Raw genomic sequence first — 27492 nt, 5'->3', positions numbered from 1 at the left:
CCAGGATATGAAACTGTATCGCATATTCTCCAACTGTATGTGTGCCCTGGCAGATTCATAGTAGTTCCACAGGAGTGGAGGCAGCACAGTCAGGCTCGTCAAAAAACATGCAAAACTGTTGGAGAAAGCTCCAGGTTCTGCATGACAGGGTCATCATGTTCCCATAACGGGGAAGCCCAAGCAAGAGCAGCACCACCCATCAAGGAGAGCATATACATCACCTTAGCATGGTCGGTAGGAAACAGGGCTGACTGTCACTCAAAGTGCATCTGACACATTTATAAATCCCCTGCAATCCTTAGGCACTCCAAAGTATCTGGGAGGCAGTGGCAGGTACAGCATGGGTCCCAGGAGATGTGCCAACTCGCGTGGAGGCAGAGCCAAAGGGGCCAGGGCCAGTGCTGGGAGCTGAGCTTGCATGGCTTTCATCCTTACTGCCAATCCCTCAAGCAACCCGATTACTTGGTCTAGGATTCCTTATTGCTGCTGCGTCAACCCTGGAATAGCTTGACGAGTGGCCAAGGCTATGGCCTGAGCAAACTCGTAAGGAGAGTGGACTCTTATACTGTGCATAGTTGGCACAGTCTAGTAGGCAAACTCACTAGGCCCAGTCTAGTAGGCAAACTCACTAGGCCCACACCGACAGCTGGCAAACTCGCCATGGGCCAGAACAGAACTGGAGCTTCACCTATACCAGCCCTGTTCCCCGCAAGTTGAGCCCTTGAGTTGCAGGAGCTGACAGGGCTTAGGTGATAGTCCCACAGGGCAAACAGAAAGAGAGAGTCAAAGGGCAAGCTGAGGTCAGGGCAGACAGCAGTCAGGCAATCTCTGGGTTCAGGCTGAGGTTCAGGCCAAGGGTCAGGGCAGGCAACGAGCAAGGCATATTTCAGGTCCTTAGCAATGGTCAGTGGCAGGCGAGAGAGAGGTCTATGTCCGAAGCAAAGGCCAGAAACGAGTAGGCAAGCAGAAGTAATGTGGGTAGCAAAGTAGAGTAGACAGGGCAAAGAGGCTGGAGAGGTTGGCCAGAGCAAGGTGGACTGGATGAGGTAGGGTAAGCTGGATGAAGCAAGGCAAGAAGCAGAAACACAATGAGGCAACACGTACTGCACGGCAAAGTAGGAGACCCATTGCTGAGGTGACAGTCAGAAGTCTCGCCCTCATTGGAAGCCCAGAACAGATGTATCCCATGCATTAAAAAAGTTGGAAAGAGGGGAGGGGGCTCTCTTGAACAGCGACCAAGATGACCACTTGATCCCACTCCTCTGCAAGATCCCTTTGCTTAATTTCTCCTATTCCTGCAATTTACTGCAGTGACTGGCTTTTTCTCTCTCGTTCCTTTCTCGGTAATGTCTGGCCCTTAACCAGGAAAGATAGAAGCCGCATTCGCAGTTGTTTCTGGCTCAAAGAGTGCAAAACAAAACCCACCAACCCCGGAGAAGGAGACTCCTGCTAAATCAATGGTGTCGGCCGATTTGGTTCTCACGAACTCAAATAGCTTAAAGAGATGATATGCGACTTCGGCGATTTGGGGAGATCTTTCAGTTATGTCTCAACAATTGTCTTTTTTTCAAGCAAGGCTTGAGGATCTGGAATTGCAAATGTCATCTCTACTTCTAGTTACCGGCCCTCTCCCCAGCTAACTCACAAGGTTGAATGCTAGCAGCATGACTTGGAGGATCTCGCTAATCGAAACCGCCGAAATAACATCAGTATTCTCGGCATTCTAGAGGGGGCCAAGGGCTCTGATATAATCGGATATCTAACTACCTTGATTCCTGCATGCCTTCTAATCTCTTTCGGCCATCCTTTTGAGATTGAGTGTGTCCATAGGATTTCATATAAGCCACTACGGAACTCCAAATTTCCCAGGCCTAATATTTTTAAGGTTCTTCGCTATCTGCAGGCTCTGTTGATATTGGCAACGGCATGCTCCAATCGCCAGTCACCCCTCAAGATAACTCACTTTTGTTTATACCTGATCTGGCAAAAACCACCGCGGCCAAGCACTAGGCCTTTCTTGCTATGCACCCATGTCTGCCGGCATTGGACACTCTCTATGGCCTTCTATATCTGGTGAAAATGAAGGTAACCTGTCATAATCAAACCAAGCTTTTCGATCTCCCAGAAGACTTGGACACATTTCTTATCTCCCTTGAGCATTCTCAAAGCATGTTCACTTGAGGAATGGTCCTACTGGTTTATCAAGGTTTTTTTCTCTGCCAGGAGTCATTCCTAACATCTCCCTTGGATGATGGCTACCTATCTTTCGACATTTCTAGTTTTTGGAACCTTTGCAGGTACTCTTCGAGAGATTTATTTTGCTCATTTTGGACTCATTGGTTAACGATGGGCCTTCTTTTTTTAATTTATTTCCTGTGGGCGTAGGCTCTATATACATTTCTCCATATTTTTTTTCTTTCTAGCGGGATCTTGCTATACCACTGGTCTGCCCTGAGGCTCATTTTTCTTATGCCAACATTTTATGGATTTGATTGATCCTCTTGTCATCTCACTTGTATTTTTGTCCTTGTTTGGGGTTGGGTTTTTTTTGCTTTTTCTTGCTTTTTTTTTTATTTTCCAGGGATGTGGCTCTTCTGTGTTTTTTTAACTGGTTTTTCAGCAATGCCATTTTTGAGACACCAGTTGTGCTTGGTTTTCACTGTTAGATTTTTGCTATGGTTTCTACAATCTCTATACTCTAAGTGGTTTCATTGAACGTTAATGGGCTTTCATACCCAAGATTCTCTTGCATTTGCAATCTCTACATGCTGATGTTGCCCTGCTACAGGAGACTCATCTTTCTCCCTCTGAATCTCTCAAATTGAAGCAAGCTTGGGTAGGCGAGGTGTATTTTGGTCCTGCTCAGCATAAGAGAGGGGTGGCCATTTTATTTTGCAAGAAACAAGGGGTGCAAATCTCACACCACATATCTGACCCTGATGGCCGTTGGGTCTCTAAGTCTTCTATTCACAATGACTCTTTCGGTTTTTTTAATTTATATGTTCCTAACTCAGTTGATCCTGTTTTTTTTTCATGCTGTTTTTTCTCAGCTTTTAGGAATCGGTTCTGTGAATCTTGTTATGGGGGGATTTCAACTAACCGTTAGAAACCTTTTTTAGACAAAAGGTCTACAGCTAGAATATCTCTCACCAAGTCACATAAGGTTTTACATGATTTTATTGCTTCTTTTGGTTTGGCTGACCCTTGGCATTTATTGTATCCTACTGATAAAGATTATACCTTTTTCTCACCTCCTCACTCCACCAATTCTCGTATTGATTATTTTCTGGTTTCTGGGTCTATGATGCCTCGCATTCATTCTGCAACTATTTACCCTATCATGGTGATTGATCATGCAGCAACCTCATTTAGATATACTTTGTCCTCTCCTTTCATTGAAGATCACCAATAGAGATTTAATCCGGCTTTGCTAGCAAATTCTTCTTTTTTAGCTTTTCTTAAAAAGAAGATTACTGATTATTTTTTGTATAATATCACCCCTATTCGTGACGAGATTTTTAGTTATAGCATTTGACACAGGAAGGAACAGAAGGCTGCCCTTGAGTCTCTTCATGCTGAGGTGGCCACTTTAGAAAAGTCCCACGTCTCATCACCAACCTCTACCACTTTACTGCAGTTATTAAAAGCTCACTATGTTTATAATAATCTCCTAAGTTACTCAGCATGCTCACTATTATGCTGAAAATAACAAGTGTGGCCACCTGCTTGCTGCATATCTTAAGCATCGGAAAGATAAGAAACGTATCTCCATGATTAAGACTCCATCAGATGATACACTTCTCTTGGATAATGATATCTTATGTGCTTTCTGTGATTTCTATTCTAATTTGTACCAGTCGGAACCCACTGTTTCCACAGTGGATATTAATCAGTTTCTTTTGCAGGTATCTCATCCCTCTCTCACTGCAGAGCAATGAATATCCCTGAATGGACGAATCACTCCAGAGTAAGTCGCAGTGTCTTTATCTCATCTTTCCTGTGGAAAAGCACCCTGACCTGATAGCTTCACCGTGGACTTCTATCAGGCTTTTCAGGATGCACTTCTACCTCATTCACATTCCTTTTTTTCTGATATGGTGTCTCATCCTTTATCTGATTCCTTTTTCTCTGAAGCCTGTATAGTGGTTCTTCCAAAGCCAGGGCGGGACACTAAGCTGATTTCTAATTACTGACTGATATCTCTTTTAAATACAGATTATAAAATTTTTGCTAAGATCCTGGCTCTTAGGCTGACAGATGTCATGTGTTTTCTTTTTTAAATATATCCGAAGCAGAAAGCCTGTGAGGGAGTCAGTTGGACCGTTAGATGATCGAGGGGTTAAAGGGGCACTTAGAGAAGATAAGGCCATCGCGGAAAGATTAAATGATTTCTTTGCTTCGGTGTTTACTGAAGAGGATGTTGGGGAGGTACCCGTAATGGAGAAGGTTTTCATGGGTAATGATTCAGATGGACTGAATCAAATCACGGTGAACCTAGAAGATGTGGTAGGCCTGATTGACAAACTGAAGAGTAGTAAATCACCTGGACCGGATGGTAAACACCCCAGAGTTCTGAAGGAACTAAGAGATGAAATTTCAGACCTATTAGTAAAAATTTGTAATTTATCATTAAAATCATCCATTGTACCTGAAGACTGGAGGATAGCAAATGTAACCCCAATATTTAAAAAGGGCTCAGGGGCGATCCGGGAAACTACAGACCGGTTATCCTGTCTTCAGTGCCAGGAAAAATAGTGGAAAGTGTTCTAAACATCAAAATCACAGAACATATAGAAAGACATGGTTTAATGGAACAAAGTCAGCATGGCTTTACCCAGGGCAAGTCTTGCCTCACAAATCTGCTTCACTTTTTTGAAGGAGTTAATAAACATGTGGATAAAGGTGAACTGGTAGATATAGTATACTTGGATTTTCAGGCGTTTGACAAAGTTCCTCATGAGAGGCTTCTAGGAAAAGTAAAAAGTCATGGGATAGGTGGTGATGTCCTTTCATGGATTGCAAACTGGCTAAAAGACAGGAAACAGAGAGTAGGATTAAATGGACAATTTTCTCAGTGGAAGGGAGTGGACAGTGGAGTGCCTCAGGGATTTGTATTGGGACCCTTACTTTTCAATATATTTATAAATGATCTGGAAAGAAATACGAGTGAGATAATCAAATTTGCAGATGACACAAAATTGTTCAGAGTAGTTAAATCACAAGCAGATTGTGATAAATTGCAGGAAGACCTTGGGAGACTGGAAAATTGGGCATCCAAATGGCAGATGAAATTTAATGTGGATAAGTGCAAGGTGATGCATATAGGGAAATATAACCCATGCTATAATTACACAATGTTGGGTTCCATATTAGGTGCTACAACCCAAGAAAGAGATCTAGGTGTCATAGTGGATAACACATTGAAATCGTCGGTTCAGTGTGCTGCGGCAGTCAAAAAAGCAAACAGAATGTTGGGAATTATTAGAAAGGGAATGGTGAATAAAACGGAAAATGTCATAATGCCTCTGTATCGCTCCATGGTGAGACCGCACCTTGAATACTGTGTACAATTCTGGTCGCCGCATCTCAAAAAAGGTATAATTGCGATGGAGAAGGTACAGAGAAGGGCTACAAAAATGATAAGGGGAATGGAACAGCTCCCCTATGAGGAAAGACTAAAGAGGTTAGGACTTTTCAGCTTGGAGAAGAGACGACTGAGGGGGGATATGATAGAGGTGTTTAAAATCATGAGAGGTCTAGAACGGGTAGATGTGAATCGGTTATTTACTCTTTCGGATAGTAGAAAGACTAGGGGGCACTCCATGAAGTTAGCATGGGGCACATTTAAAACTAATCGGAGAAAGTTCTTTTTTACTCAACGCACAATTAAACTCTGGAATTTGTTGCCAGAGGATGTGGTTCGTGCAGTTAGTATAGCTGTGTTTAAAAAAGGATTGGATAAGTTCTTGGAGGAGAAGTCCATTACCTGCTATTAAGTTCACCTAGAGAACATTTATTTATTTAAAAATTTATTTATTTATTTAGTTAAAAGGTTTTATATACCGACAACCGTTTGCACATCGTGTCGGTTTACAGATAACTTAAAACACGGTATAATTAGGCATAGCCTTTACAAAGAACATAGAACAGTCAAAATAACAAGCAGAAAACTGAATAAATGGTTGTTGGGTTTGAAATGGGGGTAACAATAAGTTGGGAGAGGAGGATAAATAAATAACAGTAACAACGAGAAAACGCTATGTACAGGTTCAACAAATACTTTCAGAATAGCCACTGCCATTAGCAATGGTAACATGGAATAGACTTAGTTTTTGGGTACTTGCCAGGTTCTTGTGGCCTGGACTGGCCACTGTTGGAAGCAGGATGCTGGGCTTGATGGACTCTTGGTCTGACCCAGTATGGCATTTTCTTATGTTCTTATGTTCTCATACACTCTGATCAATCTGGGTTTATTAAAAATAGGTTCATTACCAACAGTGCTCGCCTCTTCCTTCATATGCAGGAACAGGCCTCCTCCTTCTCTTCTCCAGTTGTGGCCCTCTCTTTAGATGCTGAAAAAGCTTTCGATCATGTGGAATGGAGGTATTTATTTGACATGCTCCACTGGTTTGATTTTGACCCTACCTTTTTAGCATGGGTACATTTCCTTTACCATTCTCCGACTGCCTTTTGTTTCTTAATAATTGGACCACCCCCTGCTTTCCTTTGCATAGAGGTACTCGACAGGGGTGTCCTCTCTCCCCTTTTATGTTTAACCTGGCTTTGGAACCCTTATTGCTAGCTATCAGATAGAATTCCAACACTGAAGGTGTCCCCATTGGATCTGAATTGTATAAATTGTCTGCATGTACTGATGTGTTATTATTCCTTATGAACCCTACTACATCCCTTCCCCATTTGTTTGCTCTTATCTCATCTTATTCTTTACTTTCCAGTTATAAGGTTAATTGGCATAAAACTGAGATGCTTGCTTTAAATTCCCTTATAAATTTGATAGATCTGTCAGATTACCCGATTCGTAAAGTATCCCAAGGTCTCAAAAGCTGTTTCTATGACTCAATAAGAACATAAGAAAATAAGAAATTGCCATGCTGGGTCAGATCAAGGGTCCATCAAGCCCAGCATCCTGTTTCCAACAGAGGGCAAACCAGGCCACAAGAACCTAACAATTACCCAAACATTAAGAAGATCCCATGCTACTGATGCCACTAATAATAGAGGCTATTCCCTAAGTCAATTTGATTAATAGCAGTTAATAGTCTTCTCCTCCAAGAACTTATCCAAACCTTTTTTAAACCCAGCTACACTAACTACACTAACCACATTGTCTGGCAACAAATTCCAGAGCTTAATTGTGCGTTGAGTGAAAAAGAATTTTCTCTGCTTATATGTGCTACTTGCTAACTTCATGGAGTGCCGCCTAGTCCTTCTATTATTCGAAAGTGTAAATAACTGATTCACATCTACTCATTCAAAACCTCTCATGATTGTAAAGTCCTCTATCATATCCCCCCTCAGCCGTCTCTTCTCCAAGCTGAACAGCCCTAACCTCTTCAGCCTTTCTGAAGGGTAGGCAGTAGGCGGGAGAGGTGACAGTGAGGGGAGGGAGAATGAGGGGGGAGGTGAGTGTGAGGGGAGAGAGTTGGAGTGGGGACAGGGGAGGGAAGGTGGGGTGAGTGACCAAGGGGGAGGAGGATGAGTGACTGAGGTAAATGGGGAAGGGGGAGGAAGGGTAAAGAACCTGACTCTGCCACTGCAACGCGTGGCCGGGTACCGCTAGTAGGAAATAAAGAGAGGGAAAACATGTACTGACTTGAAGTAATGCTGTGGTGTGCACCTTCTGGCCAGCTGGTGGAAACCCAAGGAAGAAGTATGTTAATAAGCTGCAATCTCCCCACTACCTGGCTGGATGCTCAAGGAGTACGGAGTGGAAGCAGGTCAGGCCTGAGGTGGGTTGTGGTGACTTACAAAGTTGACCACTGAGGCAGCTGGGAGAAGTATGCAGATCAGCTGCAATCCCCAGTCCCTCCCAGGTACGTTTCATCACACAGCAGATCCTCCAGAGCCTACTGGAGCAACTAGAAACCTTCCAGGGCAGGTCCCACTCTTCTTAGGGGAATCATAGCAGTCCCTGTCTGGGCCAGTTGGACAACTATGTTCTGTCACAAGGCAGGTACAGCAGATCCCTAGGTGAATACAGCAATCCCTTCCTGGGTAAGTACAGTGTTCCTTTGGGGAAGAATACAGACCTTCCTGGGGCTGTTGGGGTACTTGTGTTCCCTCCCAGGACAGGTCCTGCATATCCCTGAGTGAACACATCAGTCCCTCCCAGTGCCACTGTGGCAGCTAAGTTCTCTCCCTAAACGGGTCTGTCACATCCGTGGGTGAATACAGCAGCCCCTTCTGGGGACGCTAAGGTCCTTCCTTGGACAGGTACGGTGCACCCATGAGTGATTGGGGCAACAATAGTCTCTACAAGGGCAGGTCTGGTGCTTGGGGGAATCTGAATAGTCCCTCCCAGGGCCAGTGGGGCAACTAGGTTCCCTCCCTGGGTACTTACATTGCTCTCTTTCGAACACATAATGGTACACCTTGGGCTTTTGACATAAGCAAAGACTTAAGTAAATATAGCACTTTCTGGGTATTTCATGATGGTTCCCTCTGGTGTCATTGTGACTAATTGGGCGGGCAGGATGTTCCTTGGGGGTTGGAGGCAGTCTCCCTCATGAAGACTATGATGTAAGGGGTTCCCTCATGTGTGAAGATATGGCTTTTCTGGAACATCGGGACCCTTGCAATTATTGGGGGTTCTTCCTGGGGCAGATACAGTATATACCAAGTTGGCAACTGTAGTTTCACCTAAGGTAAAAGGACCAGTTAAGTTCCCAGTGACAACATGTTGAGGGTCCTCTGAAATGCCAGTCACTCTTTGGACAGCTGGCATGGTCGAGGCTCTTCTGGAGACTGGAGAGGCTCTTCTGGAGAATGGAGTGGAGTTTCTGGTCTGAGAGATAGTGGCCTGGGCCTCTGTGGTGAATAAGCATCCACCAGTGATGTTTTGCGGGGTGTCAACACCAAAGCCGCAGGTGTCCAGCACCCCAACCTCTTTGTGCCCATCTATGTTTGGCAAATCTCAATAAATGATGCATAGAGCTCCCGAACCTTAGTATGGGAGCTCTTCAGGTCTCCACTATCCATTTGTGCCTTTAACTTAGAGCCTAAGTTAGGATTAGGTAGGAGGTAGAAGTTTCTAGACCATCCCATGCAGAGACTTTCTGTGAGGTATAAAAGCTGGCAGAGCATGAGGAGCAGGGTGGCAATATAGGGCAGAATTTTGAGGCATCAGAGACTTCCCTGTCTTTGCCCTTGTGGGCCATGCTTCCGGGGGGGGGGGGGGGGGGAGGGCATGAAAGAGCTTGATGTATCCCCCACAGTGAGGTACATGGTTATCTTAAGGCCACAAACTCTTCTCTCTCTCTCCTCACACAGTCCACAGGCACTGGGTGCCACAGAACTTTCCAGCATGGAAGGCGGGGGGCGCAGAGAAGCATAAACCTCCAAGGCAAACCAGGGAGAAAAACACAGTCTCTCTGTTTGTTTCTCTACAGATATACTCACAGTTGGGATACCCTTGCTTTAGAGGCACCTTGTATTCTCACAAATGACACTGGACAGGCTGTGTGCTAACAAAATTTTACTGCAACCAAATATATCTTCAATCCAATTAGCAACAAAAATTCTACAACTGATCTTTTCAACAAAATTCCAAAAGTACTGCTTGTCTCAGCGCTGCACAGCTGAGTAAGTGTCTCTTCAGAGGGCAAACACTAGGAAAACAAACCCAGCACTCCTGAGTGACAGAGTGGGCCCCTAGTGGGGATTGAGATCTCCTGATATTTCTCAGTCCTCTGAGTTAGAAAGTCCCAAAACTACAAAAATCAAAATCTTTCTCCTCACAACTGAACAGTAACTTCAAATCTAAAAAATTACAATTCACTTTCCTCTGGCAAGACAGTGCTGTCACATAGAAACATAGAAATGACGGCAGAAGAAGACCAAACGGCCCATCCAGTCTGCCCAGCAAGCTTCACACACTTTTTTCTTTCATACTTATCTGTTCTCTTAGCTCTTGGTTCTATTTCCCTTCCACCCCCACCATTATTGTAGAAAGCAGTGATGGAGCTGCATCCAAGTGAAATATCTAGCTTGATTAGTTAGGGGTAGTAGGGGTAGTAACCGCCGCAATAAGCAAGCTACACCCATGCTTATTTGTTTTACTCAGACTATGTTATACAGCCCTTATTGGTTGTTTTTCTTCTCCCCTGCCGTTGAAGCAGGGAGCTATGCTGGATATGCTTGAAGTATCAGTTTATTCTTCTCCCATGCTGTTGAAGCAGATAGCCATGCTGGATATGCATTGAAAGTGAAGTATCAGGCACATTTGGTTTCGGGTAGTAACCGCCGTAACAAGCCAGCTACTCCCTGCTTTATGAGTGTGAACTCTTTTTTCTTCTCTCCTGCCGTTGAAGCAGAGAGCTCTGCTGTATATGCATAGAAATTGAAGTAACAGGCTTATTTGGTTTGGGGTAGTAACCGCCGTAACAAGCCAGCTACTCCCCCCTTTGTGAGTGCAGATCCTTTATTCCACATTTCCTCTTGCTGTTGAAGCTAGAATGATGTTGGAGTCACAGTAAGCATGTGTACATTTATTGAATAAGGGTATTGTCTCCAGGCAGTAGCCATCATTCTGGCGAGTCACCCACTCTTCATTGGCGGCCTCTTGACTTTATGGATCCACAGTGTTTATCCCACGCCCCTTTGAAGTCCTTCACAGTTCTGGTCTTCACCACATCCTCCGGAAGGGCATTCCAGGCATCCACCACCCTCTCCGTGAAGAAATACTTCCTACCATTGGTTCTGAATCTTCCTCCCTGGAGCTTCAAATCGTGACCCCTGGTTCTGCTGATTTTTTTCCTACAGAAAAGGTTTGTCGTTGTCTTTGGATCATTAAAACCTTTCAAGTATCTGAAAGTCTGTATCATATCGCTTCTGCTCCTCCTTTCCTCCAGGGTGTACATATTTAGATTCTTCAATCTCTCCTCGTACGTCATCCGATGAAGATCCTCCACCTTCCTGGTCGCCCTTCTCTGTACCGCTTCCATCTTGTCTTTGTCTTTTTGTAGATACGGTCTCCAGAACTGAACACAGTACTCCAGGTGAGGCCTCACCAAGGACCTGTACAAGGGAATAATCACTTCCCTTTTCTTACTCGATATTCCTCTCTCTATGCAGCCCAGCATTCTTCTGGCTTTTGCTATCGCCTTGTCGCATTGTTTCGCAGACTTCATATCATTAGACACTATCACCCCAAGGTCCCTCTCCTGCTCCGTACACATCAGCCTTTCCCCCCCCCATCGAATACAGTTCATTCGGGTTTCCACTCCCCATATGCATGACTTTGCACTTCTTGGCATTGAATCTCAGCTGCCATATCTTCGACCACTCTTCCAGTTTCCTTAGATCCCGTCTCATTCTCTCCACTCCTTCCGGCGTGTCCACTCTGTTGCAGATCTTAGTGTCATCCGCGAAAAGACAAACCTTGCCTTCTATCCCGTCCGCAATGTCGCTCACAAAGATATTGAACAGGACCGGTCCCAACACCGATCCTTGCGGTACACCACTTAAAAACCGCTCTCTCTTCAGAGAAGGTTCCATTTACCATCACACATTGTCTTCTGTCCGTCAACCAATTTGCAATCCAGGTCACCACCTCGGCACTCACTCCCAAGCTTCTCGTTTTATTCACCAGTCTCCTGTGCGGAACCGTGTCAAAAGCTTTGCTGAAATCCAAGTATATGATATCGAGTGCTCTTCCTTGATCCAATTCCTTGGTTACCCAGTCAAAAAAGTCAATCAGATTTGTCTGACAGGATCTTCCCCTGGTGAATCCATGTTGCCTCTGGTCCATCAATTCTCCGGACTGTAGATAGTTCACTATTCTCTCTTTCAGTAGTGACTCCATTACTTTTCCCACCACCGAAGTGAGGCTGACCGGTCTGTAGTTGCCAGCCTCCTCCCTGTTCCCACTCTTGTGAAGCGGGACCACCACCGCTCTTCTCCAATCACTCGGCACCACTCCCGTTTCTAGGGATCTATTGAACAGGTCACACAGCGGAGCTGCCAGAACATCTCTGAGCTCTCTCAATATCCTTGGATGAATCCCATCAGGCCCCATGGCTTTGTCCACTTTCAGGTTCTTTAGCTCTTCCCACACATTTTCTACTGTAAAAGGATTTTCATCTATTCCACTTCCCACCAGTTTTTTGTTGTGTAGAGATGGTCCTTCTCCAGGGTCTTCTTTAGTGAACACAGAGCTGAAGTATTCGTTTAATATTTCTGCCATTTCTTCATCTCCCTCCACACATTGATCATTACCACCTTTCAATTTCACTATACCACTTTGGATCTTCTCTTTTCGCTGATGTATCTGAAAAATGTTTTGTCACCATTCTTTATCTCCTTGGCAATCCTCTCTTCCGCTTGACTTTTGCCAACTTGATTAATTTCTTTGTCTCCCTCAGTTGATACAAATATTCTTCTTGTGTTCCTCCCTTTGGGATCTTTTATATGTCTTGAATGCTGTTCTTTTAGCTTTAATTTTGTCAGCCACCTCCTTGAGAACCAGATAGGTTTCAATTTTCTTTTGCTTTTCTTTACATTTCTAACATATAGAGCAGTTGCCTTGGTGATTGCTCCTTTTAGATTGGTCCACTGCTGATCCACATCTCTCTCGTTCTCCCATCCTTTAAGTTCTTCCTCCAGGTACTTCCCCATTTCCTCAAAGTCTGTGTTTTTGAACTGTAAAACTCGGGTCTTTGTGGTTCTTTTCCCTATTCTTTTAGTGATATTAAACCATACCGTTTGATGATCACTGCCTTTGTACTGGAGGCAGGGAACCACAGAATAAGTTCTGACCTCCTCCAGGCAGAAGGAAAACTTCTTGAGGCAGGACCAGACTCCACATAAAAACAGACTATCAAAAACTCTTCTTTCACTCCCAGAGGCATTTCCTGACAGACCAAGGATGTATTGGTCAGAAATATACCAAGGCCGGTTATATCAGGCCGTGGGGACTACAATAGGGACGTGCAGAAGGAAATAATTTGTTTCATTTTGTTTTTCGTTTCGCTGGGACTCAAATTTGTTTCATTAGTTTCATAGGGGAAAAAACAAATGTGTTCATTAGTTTCATTCATTTTCACTTGCCATTAAAGTCAATGGGGGAAGTATTTGCAGCCTAATTTTGGCTGCAGAATTGGGGTTTTCTTATCAATTCTGATGAAACTTCTGGGGAGCAATCATCAGAACGAGAAAAGAGCTCCAAGATACTTAGACTGTAGCAAAGTGGCACCAAAGTGGCATGAATAGCCTAAGGCACTATAAAGGGGCAAAGGGGTACCAGGAGTGGCAAGAGTGCTTTAACAGAGGTGCAAAGCAGCACTGAGAATGTCAAAAACACACCACAGCTTCAAAAGAGAGCACCGATAACAGTAGCATGAACCCTCGAAGGCAGCACGACAGGCAAAGTGGCAAGACAAGTGGCATCAACATCCTACAGCACAATGAAGGGGGAACATAGCAAGCAGAAAGAGTGTCAGAAAAAAACACAAGGCGCGGATAAAGGGACAAAGCAGCAGAAAGACTAGCACCAACACACTGAGGAACCATGATAGTGGCAAGAACACCACAAGACCTCGCCTCGATGCCACCCTTCGTGAGCGCAGGGCATGAGAGAAGGAGTCCGCCGTCCTCATGTTTCCACGGCGCCGGGACAAACTCGCACCGGCGACCGCCGCGCATGTCCGGACGCATGGCGTGTTCAACCAGCGAGCCCGCCTCCTCCTTTTCTCATCCCATTGGGGAGCCAGGAGCTGAGGGAACACCGGCTACCCCGAAAGGGAGAAAGAGGGCGGGTGGGTCGCCTGGCGCCCCAGACAGATCGACGACCACAGGGCAGGGAAATCGGCAGGCAGGCACCACCTTTCTCCTCGCCCCGCCGCACGGGATGCGGAGCCATCCAGCAGAGCACCTGTCCCTCCACGAGTTACAGGTACCTAGCGCCTTTCCCCGTGCCCGCTCTATGACAGGGCTGTGAGGTCACTTATGACTCACAGGAAAGGGCTGGTTGTTGCTATGGATACTCCCACATGGCCTTCTCCTATTTCAAACGGCCGCTAAGAAAGCACTGCGAACCAAAAGAATGAAACTAATATGGTATGTTTCATTCGTGGGGGATCGCCATGTGTTTCACGAACCCACAAATCAAACGAACAGGGACCTATTTGTTGTGGATTGCACATTCATTGAAAACAAATGCACATCCCTAGCCTACAGTACTCTTCTGCTTCCTGAAAACTCTACCAAAAATGCCAACTGAAACTGCCACATTGCTCCTCATGCTTTGCTTGCTTTTATACCTCACAGGAGGTGCCTGCATGGGATGGTCTGCAAACTCCTACCTCCCAGCTAATCTTAGCTTTAAATGGATAGTGGGGATCTAAAGGATTCCCATACTGAAATTCGGGAACGCCATGCACCATTTATTGAGATAGGACATACGCCGAAGGGCACACACTGAGGGTGTGGGCTGGAAAAAATGAAAAAGGTTAATCCTGGCTTATTCAGGGAGTGGGGGGGGGGGGGGAACAAGTTGTGAAAAAGCAAAGAAAAAGCTAGTCCAGTCTTATTACAGACAGGCAGCACAAAAAAGGTTGAGAAAAAAAAATCTTACCAACCTTGATTTAGACTTCAGCCAGGTAACAGTGCAGTGGGGAGGGATGGGGAATAAACGTGGTGGCCAGGAAGGATGGGTGGGATCAAACAAATACACATTCACAGGCAGGAACAAAAAAACCACCCTTCTGCCAGAAAAAACAAACTTCCACCAACAGGGCTTGTTTAAGAGGTAAGGAGAGCCAGGTGGGGTCAGACTCACAAATCCTCCACTCACACACCCAGAGGTAAAAGTCTTCTTTTAGAAAGAGAGCTGGCTTAAAAAGTGGAGAAAAAACAGGTGAGGTCAGGCACAGAAGCAGTCACAAGAAAAAAAAAAAAGTTCTGCCAAAAGGAAAGTCCTATAAGCAGAGCTTGCTTGGGAGGTAAGAAACAACAGGAGTTGGGCTGGAGTAGCTTAGTAGTGGCTGATAGCAATAACCTGAACAAGAAGAGGAGGGAAGCTGCTGGTAAGGAAAAACCTACAAACTTTTCCTAGGGGTAAGAACATCTCAACTGTTGCTCCCCCTTCTGCCAGATGAGAAGGGGCCCATAGCTATCCCTGCTGCCTCCCAGAAAAGCTGCCTAGGTGGGGCAAAGAATGGAAAAAAAAACCCTGTTACTTTTCTGTCCTGGAGCAGCAGGAATCCAGACAGCAAAAGGCCCCACACCTGGGAGAAGGCTGCAGGATGAGAAGGAAGCAGCAGACGGTAATGTTTGCCTGCTTGAGGAGGTGGTGGTGGAAACAGGGAAAGCAAAAAGTCAAAAAATAGAAGAAGAAACTACTAAAAGAAAGGGCTTCCCAAGTGAAGAGGGTAGGAAAGGCATAAGGAAGGGGGACGCAGGGAGCTAGCTGGCTTTTAGTATAACTGAGGAGTAAAAAAGATTTGGACAAATTCCTGGAACAAAAGTCCATAAACTATTATGGTCTTTTGGGAAATTCACTGCTTATCCCTGGGGTAAGCAGCATGCACTCTATTAACTGTCCGGGATCCTGCCAGGTACTTGTGACCTGGATTGGCCACTATTTAATGGACCTTTTGGTCTGATGCAGTATGGCAAGTCTTATGTTTTTATATAGTTTTTTCTGGGTCCTGCTTCCACCCGGTACAGGCACATGTTACTGATTTATGTTGAATTTTAGTTTAAATTGGTCTTTTTCTCTTGGTTCTTATGGGATACTAGTTTTGATATACTGCTCTGATGCTACCACCAGGTGACATCAGCCTGAGGCCTAATTCTACCCAGAGGAATGATGTCACGGACGCACCATTATTTATTTATTTATTTACTATTTATTTTTAATTTTTATATATCGAGGTTCCTGTATAAAAACATACACACCGGTTTACAAGGAAATAACTGTTGCCTCGGGGGCAGCTTACATTGAAACACATAACAAAAAAGAATTTAAAGAATTTACAGAAAACAAACAAAGGCCTGATTAAACTGCAAAGTAGAACTATTAAGAAACATATGTACAGCAGGAGAAGGGATCGGGGTCTATAATGTATTCATATTCACATTAGTGCCTGTCATTAGTGCCTGTCCCCACCTGGAGGAATGATGTCACTGTGTGTGCAGTAGCATCTATCCCTGCCTAGAGAAATGATGTTACTGAGTGCACATTAGTGTCTGTACTCACATGGAGGAATGATGGCACTGACTGTAAATTAGTCTGTCCCTGCCGGGAGATTTAATTAAGTGCACATTAGCTGCCGTCCCTGCCTGGAGAAATGATATCACTGAGTGCGCATTTGCTGCCGTCCCAGCCTGGAGGAATGATATCACTGAGTGCGCATTTGCTGCCGTCCCAGCCTGGAGGAATGATGTCACTGTGTGAGCATTAGTGTCTGTCCCTGCCTGGAGGAATGATGTCACTGTGTGAGCATTAGTGTCTGTCCCACATGGAGGAATGATGTCACTGAATGTGCATTAGCCTCCTCTGCCTGGGGGAGTGATGTCACTGAGTGTGCATTAGCATCTGTCCCTGCCTGCTTCCTCGATGTGGGCTGGACCATAACTACAAGCATTGGTAGAGTTGGGGCTTATGACCCTGTGTCCCATGGCCCCTTGTCTTTTTTTTTCTGTAGATGTTCTGGTTCAACATCCAAGCTTTTTACTTTGTTCAATTTATTTTCTTGAGCTGGAGAGTGAGGATCTGTGTGATTTCATAGTGATTTGCCCTTTTTTTTTCCAGATCTTCATTTAATGTATATATTTTCTTGCTTTTTTTTTTTTATTCAAGTGTAAGTGATGAGATTCACCACCTCTGCAGTAATTTGAAATGTCAGCGAAGGGTAAAGGAAGAGGCCGAGCTGCTTTCACCTTTGACATTGGGGAAATTGGCTTTTCCCGAGGCGATGCGCTGCCTGAGTCGGCATTTCAGCCATCACCACTCTTTCCTGTAAGTAGCTGAACGCTTCTTCTTCTGATTTCAGGCTAACCAAGCATGTTTGCATCATACACATTTCCTCCTTGCATGCTCATAAGAAACCGCAAAAAGAAAACCTCCAGCAACTCTTGGGGAAAATACCGTTTCACGTTGCCTTTATTGCCTTGAGATGCTGTGAGTGTTTGCTATTAGTTTTAATCGGGTTCCCATGTGTGGGGCTGGGAGGCAAGAAAATCGAGTTCTGGTGGTGTTAAATTATGTCTCCATTACAGAAAAGGACGCTGCAGCTCTGGCTTTTTTTTATCATTAGGAGAACAGTTGCTGAAATGAGTTCTGCCACCCCCAAGCTCCCAGCCAGTTTACAGGCTGAAAAGATATGAGGAAATGCTTAGGCTCAGAAGGGGCTGTAGCTGTTGGGATGCAGTGATACAGGGGAAGGGAGATGAATTATGTAGATAGAGATATATAGCTAGATTCTTGATTGTGGGAGTGTCTAAGTAGGACTGTTTAAAAAAAAAAAAAAAAAAAAAAAAGTACCACCATATCTCAAGGATGATTTGTAGATCTTAAGGAAAATAAGTGATCTGATCATTTTGAATAGCAATTGAATCATCTGAAAGACACATTGTTCGGTTTACCCAGGACATTTACTATTGCTCAGCCTCTAATTAACTCATGGGATGTTTACCCCAGCATCAGTATTTCAAATATCTAAGAATTGGAGTTGGCAGTTTTAAAAATGTTAGTTACTTTTGATAATTAGTTCTTCCAGTTTAAAACAGCAATACTAATATATTCCTTATTTACATGCTTAACATTGGCAGTTGAAACAGTCATTACAATCCTTTTTATTTTGTGGTGGTTTTCCTTTCCACATCACAAAAACCCCCCCGAGAAAATGCTTGTTTTTTCCATGCTTGCTCTCAATGCTGCTCCCCTTAAAATACAGTTTCTACAAAACTAGCAGCATTTCTTAATTATTTGGAAATTAGTGTCTTCCTATGAACAGCACTATTGTGGAGATTGCATGACACCTGAAATTAAGTCTTGACATTGAGGGTAATGTGGGGGAACACAGTTTACCTTGTTAATAGAAAAAAGCAAAAAAAAAATATTCCCATTGTTAAGGAGGATGAGGGACAGAGATTCTGATCCAGGAATAATAATTAAGATGGCATGGTTTGTGTCAGTGAGGTGCCTACTTGTGGTGAAGCTGGCCAGAAAAACAGAAGGAAGAGTCATCAATATATATATCTGTTAAGTCTCTTCCCACCCCTTATATTTCCAGAGGATTCTGAAGAAAAGCTGGCCAAGAGTCGTTTGGTCCTGCACACAGGGCAGAGGAGTGAAAACATGACAGGAGGAGAGACACAGGGGAGAGAGGAGAGCAGAGGGATTTTAAAATGTCACAAAAAGTAAAATAGAAAAAAAAAAGTCCATTTCCTTTGACAGCATTGATAGAAAACATTGGGGTCCCTGGCCATCATCCTGCACAGGACAGGTAATAGGTGGGAGGAGACATGCATTGTGGGGCAGGCAAGAGCACCCAGAGCAGCTAGCAGCTGAAAAAGGAACATTGTAGCTGGGATGAGGAAGTGGCTAGGAAGAGGAGGTGATAGTAGAGGCCCCAATGATGGTTAGTAGCAGATCAAGGCCTTGGTGTGACTATTTTTTGGGAAATGCTTTGTTTACTTGTGCACTAGGGATTTTCCAGCGGGTTTCTCTAATTCTTCTTAATTGATTTTGGACATTTATTTATTTAAACTTTTTTCTATACCCATGTTCATGAAAAGACGTATCACATCGGTTTACACAGAACCAGGTTAGAATTACATCGAACAGGGTTATTTCGAACGAGGGTTACATCAACCACAAAGGATAGTCATGAAACAAAGGTAGAAGAGGTTAAAGCCAGCACATAATCAGAAAACCATTGAGTAATGAGCATTCATAACTGTGATAGGAAAAGTGTCATGTAGCATATAGTGTCCGTGAGAAACATCAGTTCTTTAGGGAAATGCTTGTTTGAAAAGCTACGTCTTAAGCTTTTTCTTGAACGTCCGCTGGCAGGGTTTTTGGCGAAGGTCAGGGGGAAGAGCGTTCCATTGTGCGGACCTTGTGGTGGTGGAGAATGGCGGCGTTTCCTAAGCGAGGACTTGGAGGGAGATGCATAAAGGGTACCTTTGTATGCTGTTCTGATTGGTTCTGGAGGACGTGTGATTGCCGAACTGGGATGACATACTGTGTCATCTGCTCCAGCAGACCTTTTCTGGCTGATGGTGTCAACTGTCTATCACTTCACCTTCTTCAAAGGAGGCCTTCTAACACTCTGTTTTCACATTTCATGAGTATCCTCCACAGTCCAGACCACTCACCCAAGCAAGTTATACTGGTGCGTGTGGGACACATTATCATCCTTATCGTGTATTTATCTCATGCTCTTCCAGCAGATAAGTTCAGAGCATGTTACAACATGTAGAGAGGGCTACATTTGTCATAAAGTACATCAGCAATACAGCATATTACAGTATAGTGTGGATATTGCAAAGCAGAGAGGCCAAATAGGTAGATAAGGTGACAGCAAAAGTCAGAAAGATGCTTAGGTGCACAGGGAGAGGAATGGTCAGCAGGAAAAAGGAGGTGCCCTTGATAAGTCTCTGGTGAGACCTCACTTGGAACGCTGTATATAATACTGGGGGCCACATCTTCTAAAGGATATAAACCAATTGGAGTCAGTCCAGAGGGTGGCTAAAAAAAATGGTCAGTGGTCTTTGTTCTAAAGCATATGGAGACAGACTTAAAGATCTAAACATATATTCTAGACGAAAGGTGGCATGAGGAGATATGATAGAGACATTTAAAATAACCTCCAAGCTTTCCATGCAGAGGAGGCAGGCCTCTTTCAAGGAAAAGAAGACTCTAGAATGAGGGGTGAAATGGGGTAGATTCAGGAGTAAACTAAGGAAGTATTTATTTATAGAGACGGTAGTGAATTCATGGAACAGCTTCCCTGTAGAGGTGGTGGAGATAAACAGGGATCTTTGAAGAAGTGGTAGAGATTTTAAAAGTGAATATTTAGTGTGGATTGGCTGACTAGATAAGCCATAATTGTCTTTTTCTGCTGTTATATCTGTTTATTTATCTATAGAATAACTTCTAGGCTTATATAAATAGACATAAAGTACATCAGTAATATAATGTCAAATCAGTAAGAATTGGGGATAGGTGAAGGGAACCTCAGTAGTAAAATATCAGATTATAATAAATAGGAGGGAGTAGTAATTATATGGAGGATAGAAAGAAAGTAGTAAGTATGGAGCAGAACTAGTACAAAGTACAGTGGAATAGGTTGAAGTAGATTTAGGAAGTGAAATAGTGGCGTGTATTACAGTGTAGGGTGGAGTGAGATTTAAGTTGAGGAAGTCAGTTCTGCAGATGAGGGATCCAGCAGTGGGCAAAAGTCTTTTACAGATAAGCAGATTCTTACTTTCTTTCTGAAGATGAGGAGGTCAGGTGCAAGGCTGATGTTCAGAGGTAGAGAGATCCAGAGAGTGTGAACTGATCCCGAAAGGTACTTCCTCATGTTGGAGAGGCATATTTCTTTGGGGGCTGGTACTAACAGGCAAAAATAAGGCACTGAATACAATGGATGGGAAAGTGTGTACAAGGAGAGTTGGTTGTGAGGTAGAATGATGCCAGCCTCTTAAGTACTTTGAAATCCAGAAACAAGATTTGAATATGGTGTGGTAGGATGTTGGGAGCCAGTGGAGTTTCAGTTCATTTAATGTTTACCCATCCCCCCTCCCCAAAAAAAGAAACAAGGCCTCTCTGGGCCCCTACAAAACCCTCCCGCACCCCATTGAAAATGTTGCCAGGGCTGGATACTGTCCTGGCTCCCACTTATCCTTTCCAATGAAAGGGGAGGAGGGATCCCCACTTGCCTCTTGTCCTTGTATGTCACTTGAAAATGGAACAGGCTAGCCCTGAGACCAGTGACATCTAGCACCAGTCTCAGGGCCAGCCAGCACCATTTTGTTGTACAGCTGTATGTTTGTACAGTTGTATAACAAAAATGTCATCAGCTGATCTTGAAAACTGGCACCATTTTTAAGACCACTATAGTGCTAGTCTCAGGGCTGACTGGCACTATTTTTAAAGGGAAATCTGAGGACAGGAGGTGAGTGGACATCTCTCCTGCCATTTTCATTAATTCACAGAAGGGGTAAGTGGGAGCTGGGGCAGTCCCTGGTCATGGCAACTATTTCAGGATGGGAAGCGGGGGGGGGGGGTGGTCAGAGAGAGCCAGGCCCCAGCAATTTGTTTTTCAATAGGGGGTTGGAGGGGTCTGTGGCAGTTTTGGGCTCCGGCAGGATTTCTTGGAGAGGCCTGGACCAGCGATGGATATTTTTATTTTTATTAGCATCTAGACAGATGAATCCAGAACCCAGTGGGTTATGCACCTCTACCAGCAGATGGAGACAGAGCAAAGCTGACATCACAGTACATATACCCCTGCAGTGACATCAGCCTGTCTCCAGCAGATGGTGGACATGCATCTCCCTACTGGGGATTGCTTTAAAGTTTAGGAGAAAAGAAGGAATTAATTTCCCCGCTCATTGTGGTGATACCTTAAGGTTCCCTCTCTCAGTTGAGAATTCCTGACATGATTACCATGGTCCTTCAGAGGAGTGCCTTGGTCCAGTAGCTGGCTTTTTTAGCTGGTGTGTGGCGAACCAGCTATTAAAAAAAAAAAAAACACAACCCAAAAAAAAACCAGCTGAAAGGCAAACAGGTGCAGGAAGCCAAATGTGGCAGTGAAGGTTTATACTCTGCCCCTGCAACGGAAACCATGCTTGTACTCAGTTGGGATGGGCTTTACTCAGGTAAAGTTAAAAAAAAATGTTTTGAGATGAGAAGGGAGTTCAGTGGATTCCTTCCGCCGCCCCCCCCCTCCCCCCCGGTCTCCATGCTGGGTGAGCGATCTGACTTGCCGTTCCTGCCTCCAGTGGTGTTTGAGAGTCGGGGAAGCCTGGCGTGTTGAGAAAGCCCTTGCAGCTAGGCCCCACTCTGAGACTCAGCTGGTTCGCCAAGTGGTAGGCCACAGTGGCGCCTTCATGCACTTTTAGTGCATCATATACTGCCCTCTTCAATTCCTTCGGATGATGCCTTGTGCACCTGGCTGTACAGCCTGTTGTGCGTTAGGTTGCCTAGTTGAGCGCATAGCTGGGCGCCTAGTTGGGTGCATAGGAGTGCCTACGAGGACACCCATTTGTGCACATACCTATTTTACATGCATTCGCATGCATGTGCTTGTTTTTACATGCCTTCCCTGAGCATACTGTCAGAGCTCAAGTTGGGTGCTTATTTCAGCACAGTGTTGCGCGCTTTATCTGATGGCGCCTATAGCGAAGAAACCTAAGTGCCTTGCCCTATATGTGACGTGTCATATTCGGGCATCTCAGCCTGGTGTTTCTTCTAACTTGTGCCGGCGCTGTTTGGAGGCTTGGGGAATTGCCCCCCTATGATTTTACTATGCCCGGTTCTTCCCAGCCTGGTACACAAATGAAGAAAGAGCTGCCAGAAGAGTATCCCGATCTTGGGGGCTCCACTATCTGGTTTGTCAGCAGAGGAAGATAGTTTCAGTGGGCACAGGACACCTGCCCCCGGGCTTTGGCATGGATCCTTCAGCCTTTTTTTGGCTGGAATTTTTTCAAGGACTGCATTTTTTTTCTTCAGGCACAGTCCTCGGCCCTGGCCATCTTATCCAGTCACAGACAGTGAAATCCAACATGCCTGGTGCTGTGGGTAAGCATCGGAGTATGCCTGAACCGGTTTTCCCAATAGGAAGCCAGATGGCATGGATGTTGAGACCGACCCTTACTCCCTGGAGATTCCTCTGGGATTGGAACCATATAGAACTATGTTGCAATTCTTTCATAGAGATGAGTTACCAGATCTCATTTCCCAGATATTGAAGATGCTGGGAGTTCCTGGGGCTGAATCCATGACTGAGTCAAAGAAAAATCCCATTTTGGTTTCCTTGCATAAGCCTTATGTTTCTTTCTTATTATAGAGGCTATTCAAGAATTAATTGATCTTGAATGGGGTGCCCTGGAATGAAATTTAAAAAAGGGAGTCTTGGATGGACTATATATCCCTTGGATCCGATTGCAAGAGAGCAATTGCATTTTCCGAAGGTGGATGCCCTCATCTGTGCCGTTACCAAGCGGGCGACTATTCCCATTGAAGGGGGAGTAACTTTTGAAGTATGCACAAGATAAAAGAATTGAGGCTATCCTTAAGCAGGCTTTTGAGGCAATGGCAGTGACCTTGCAGATAGCTTCTTGTTGTTCCCTGGTGGCTCGCTCTTGTTTGCTGCTCTTTCAGGAGGTCAGTGAGTCTGGTGTAAATTCCAGGGCAGTGATGAAACCAGTAGCTGCTTTTTTGGCAGATGCAAGCTGCAATTTGGTCTGCACTTTGGCCAAGGGGTGGCTTTGGTAGTTTGTGGCTAGGCATCAGCTATAGTCTACAAATCGGTCGGCCAATACAACCTTGAAGTCTAACCTTAAAAAGTTGTCCTTTAAAGGTTTGATCTTCTTTGGGAGAGAGCTGCAGAAAATGGCAATAAGTGGGGTGAGTCCCCAGCTCCTCGATTGCCAGAGATAAGAAACAAGTGCCGGGATCCTTCAGCTAGAGATGTCATATTAGGGGGTTCAGACTTTTTTGGCCCTACCGAGGTACAGCCTTTCAGAAGACTCGACTTTTGGGTAGATCTCAGTCCTTTTGTCCCAGGCAGCCCAGACAGGGAGCAGGCTCAGGAAGTTGACCACCCCGAGCCTCCCAATGAAGGTGTGCCAACCCACTTCCATGAATAGGAGATAGGAGGTTGCCTCTCTCTTTTTTATTGGAGGTTGGTCAAGATCATTACAGAATGAATAATCAACTCAAAACAAAGGGAACACCAGTATCTTATTAAAAATGTGTAAAAAAAAAAAAGCTAGCTGGTGCAACAATGAATAGTTGCTAATGGTTATTTACTATTGATCTTTAACATTAATACTTTGTATCAGAGAGGAAAAAGACCTCAACACTGGTACCGACTGAATTTGTGCCATCAGATTTTATGGAAATCAGTAGTTGCAATCATGTGTCATAAAAAAAAACCTCTCTTTTTTTTATTGTTTAATTCTGAAAAAAAGTTGTATTTTTTTAATTTTATTAAAATTCTTCTTAGACTGGTTTCTGTATTGTCTGTTTATACATAGCTATGTACCTTATCTCTCATTGGTCATAGCTTAAAACACAAAACCAGATTCACTGCCTTATGGTATAAGCAACGTAATCGCCCGATAGAAACTGCTTTTCAAACTTATCTTATTGTGATGATCTCTTGATAGAATTTGTCAACAATGCTTTGGAAAACCTTCCTTTTTGTGATACTCAACCAGCACTATAACAGCTGCTGTCCAAGATGCCGACGATGACAATGTTTTGCCAGTGCTGCGTCAGGGCAATATAGTCCTGCTTTAGAACAGAGTTTTGGGTTGTCTGAATCATCATCTGATGGGAAGCCTGGGAACCAATGTTGGAAGCAAGCCCTAAAACTCTGTTCTAAAACAGGACTATATGCAGCATTGGCGAAAAGTCAACATCGGCGTCTTGGACAGCAGCAATTATAGTGCTGGTTGAGTATCACAAAAAGGAAGGTTTTCCAAAGCATTGTTGACAAATTATATCAAGAGATCAGCACCTGGGATCTGACCTTAGCACTTCACAGCAACAGGAATCACCAGTGGTGGCTTTTAAACCTGTAGGAGTTCCTTTCTGAGAACAGGTGTAATCATGTATGCCTCCTCTTCCACTCTGTGTGGCTCACTGGTTGGGAAATATTGGTTCAGACTACCTTTTGTGTTTTTTAAACTCAGATCCCAGAGTCGGAGAATCCCCTTAGTTAAGACAGAGTTAAATTCAAATCCCTGCAGGCTATCTGGCAAAACAGAGAATTTATACTCACTCTGCAATTGTTGGTGCACATCTCTGTCTCTGATCCTGGCAGATCCTTGGAAAGTTCACACTGAGTTGATTTGGTGATGGGAGGTCCAACAACATAGGGTCACAGGCTTCAGCAGCACTATATCTGATGACTTAGCACAGATCTCACTCTTTTCTCATCCTCGGGAGGTACAAGCAGTTCCACTATAAAATATGTAAACTACATCATAATAATTTAACTGTAAATGGCAAATAGTAGCCACTAGAAACTTAAGAGAATTTGCAGGCAGAGATTTTGCTAGGTACTTAAGGCTTGGGTGCTGGAAGCCATACAGTCTCTCCACCCCCCACCCAATTATTATGATCAGCCCCTCGAATGAGATGTGCAGGAAGAGCTGTTAGAGCAGTTGGGAGCTACTGCGGGGCGGGGAGTGGAAGACTGAATTCCCTACAGTTTCCAATCGCAGCAGAGAGAGGAGGCAAGGGAAGGGCCATAGGACAGCTGTTACGGAGTGTGTGCTTGATGTCCCATCCTCATTCCTTACAGCTGCCAGTCGCAGCATGGGGAGAGGGGGGCCCCAGCTCTCATGCTGATGAGCTACAGTTTGTGCCTTACTCAGCTGTATACAGGAAATTGTGTTGGGGAAAGGAGTTACCTGCTATAGGAATGGGGCTTTTAGAGTCCAGTTAGTACTTCTGACTGAACACTGCATAAATCCACTGAAAACCAGACAGTTTAGTTCAAAACTGTGCAGTGAAGCACTCCTAGGTAAGGCAGTCCTTGTTTTCACAAAATTATTGAACCCTCCACCACTTCTCTCCATATAACAATAAAAAAAAATTGTACATAGAACATACAATAACTTAACACAAGAAATATATTATTCTTATTTTTATAGTGCTATTGGACATATGCAGTGCTATACAGTGGTGCTAAGGATTCGGGTGTAATAAATCCTTTTCCTAAAGAACTTACAGAGTAAGTGGAATAGATCAAGTCTTGACAGAACATTTATAGCATTTTTGGGTAATACTACATTGATCCAATAAAAGCCGTTACAGCAGGCAGAGTATTCAGTTTATTCCAAAGCAATACAGATACTAGATCACTGCATTATGTATTCCAATCACTAAAATGAAAATAAAATGCTTTTTTTCTACATTTTGTTATCCTTGTATGTATTTTTTTTGTTTGCTGTGGTCTTGGTCAGTCTTTTCCAGGAAGTCATTTCTATTTTCTTCATAGACAAGCAGAATGGCAGTCCTCATGCAAGGTGACATCATTCAATGGAGCCTGGCACAGAAATTTGACTCCAGAGATTCTAGAACGTGACAATGCTTCACTAAGCATGCCCACGCATGCTAACATATCACGCATCCTTGCAGGGTCTCTTCAGTCTCTCTTTTACTGTGGAGCCTTTGGTTGCAGTTTTGATTCACTGTCCTGCTATAGGCCTCTGCTGCAGTGTTTTGAAGCAGGATCATTTGTCTTGGGGGGCCCCCATGGTATAGTTCTTTTCATCTAGCCCTATAATTTCCTTAGGTAGGGTTGTTGTGCAGGGTTTTTTGGTGGTTTTTTTTTTAAGTTTCTGTCACTGGTGTTGGGTCAGCATGTGATCTATTCCTGGCAGGCATCAATTGTGGCTGCCAACGAGTTTGATTTTGCTTCTCTAGTTTTTCAGTAGAGCATGTCTAGAGGGTTCCTGCAATGTCTCTTGTACGCCAGGTTCATGTCTGTCACAGATGCATCCTTTGCCTAGGGCCATTGCATGATGTCCTGGAGTGTCATGATTGCATGATCTTAACCCTAAAGGATGCCAGTCTCAAATGGAACTGAGGGAGAAGTACATCGGGCACTGGAAATCTGATCCACCCGCATCAAGCAGCATCAACATTGAGGGATCTTGGAGCTGCACCAATGGAGGACGCATCATTGTTATTGGGGAAACCATCAGTGCCGCTAGGGAACCCAGAGACAGACCCATCACCTGACTCTTCCCAAATGAAAATGGCAAGGGGGGTTACACCTCTTCAACACTGGCATCATGGAGTTCCAAAGCCAGGGATCGAGTGAAGCCTGCCGAGAATTCCCCCTCTAAATAAAAAAAAAAAAAAAAAAAAGGGATCCCACAGTAAGGAGAGCTCATCCTCTCAACAATCCCGGGATTCATGACAGCCTCCACAGGTCCTGGTGTCAACCACTAATATACCACTTAGTTCTGAGTAGGATGTGGCCACCCTTCCCGCTTTCCACTCAAGTGTTGGCATTGGCTATTTTTGAGGAACAGTTGGACAAGAAGATCCAGCAGGCC

At 44.3% G+C, this 27492-nt stretch overlaps 1 protein-coding gene across 7 annotated transcripts in view; it reads left to right on the top strand.

Annotated features, from left to right (window-relative positions):
- Nucleotides 1-27492, top strand: part of POLR3G (RNA polymerase III subunit G) — a 126973-nt gene that overhangs the window by 42940 nt on the left and 56541 nt on the right. For 2 of the 7 annotated variants that reach the window (XM_029573475.1, XM_029573425.1), the window contains exons 1-2: nt 15069-15179; nt 17042-17200. In XM_029573475.1, the coding sequence (XP_029429335.1) occupies nt 17081-17200 (120 nt within the window). In that variant the 5' untranslated portion in view covers nt 15069-15179; nt 17042-17080. The other 5 variants (XM_029573440.1, XM_029573456.1, XM_029573433.1 and 2 more) reach the window with 5 other exon arrangements.

This window comes from Rhinatrema bivittatum, chromosome 1 (genome assembly GCF_901001135.1).
Source record: "Rhinatrema bivittatum chromosome 1, aRhiBiv1.1, whole genome shotgun sequence".
NCBI classification, from domain to species: Eukaryota; Metazoa; Chordata; class Amphibia; order Gymnophiona; family Rhinatrematidae; genus Rhinatrema; species Rhinatrema bivittatum.
This window is presented reverse-complemented; position numbering and strand designations above follow the sequence as displayed.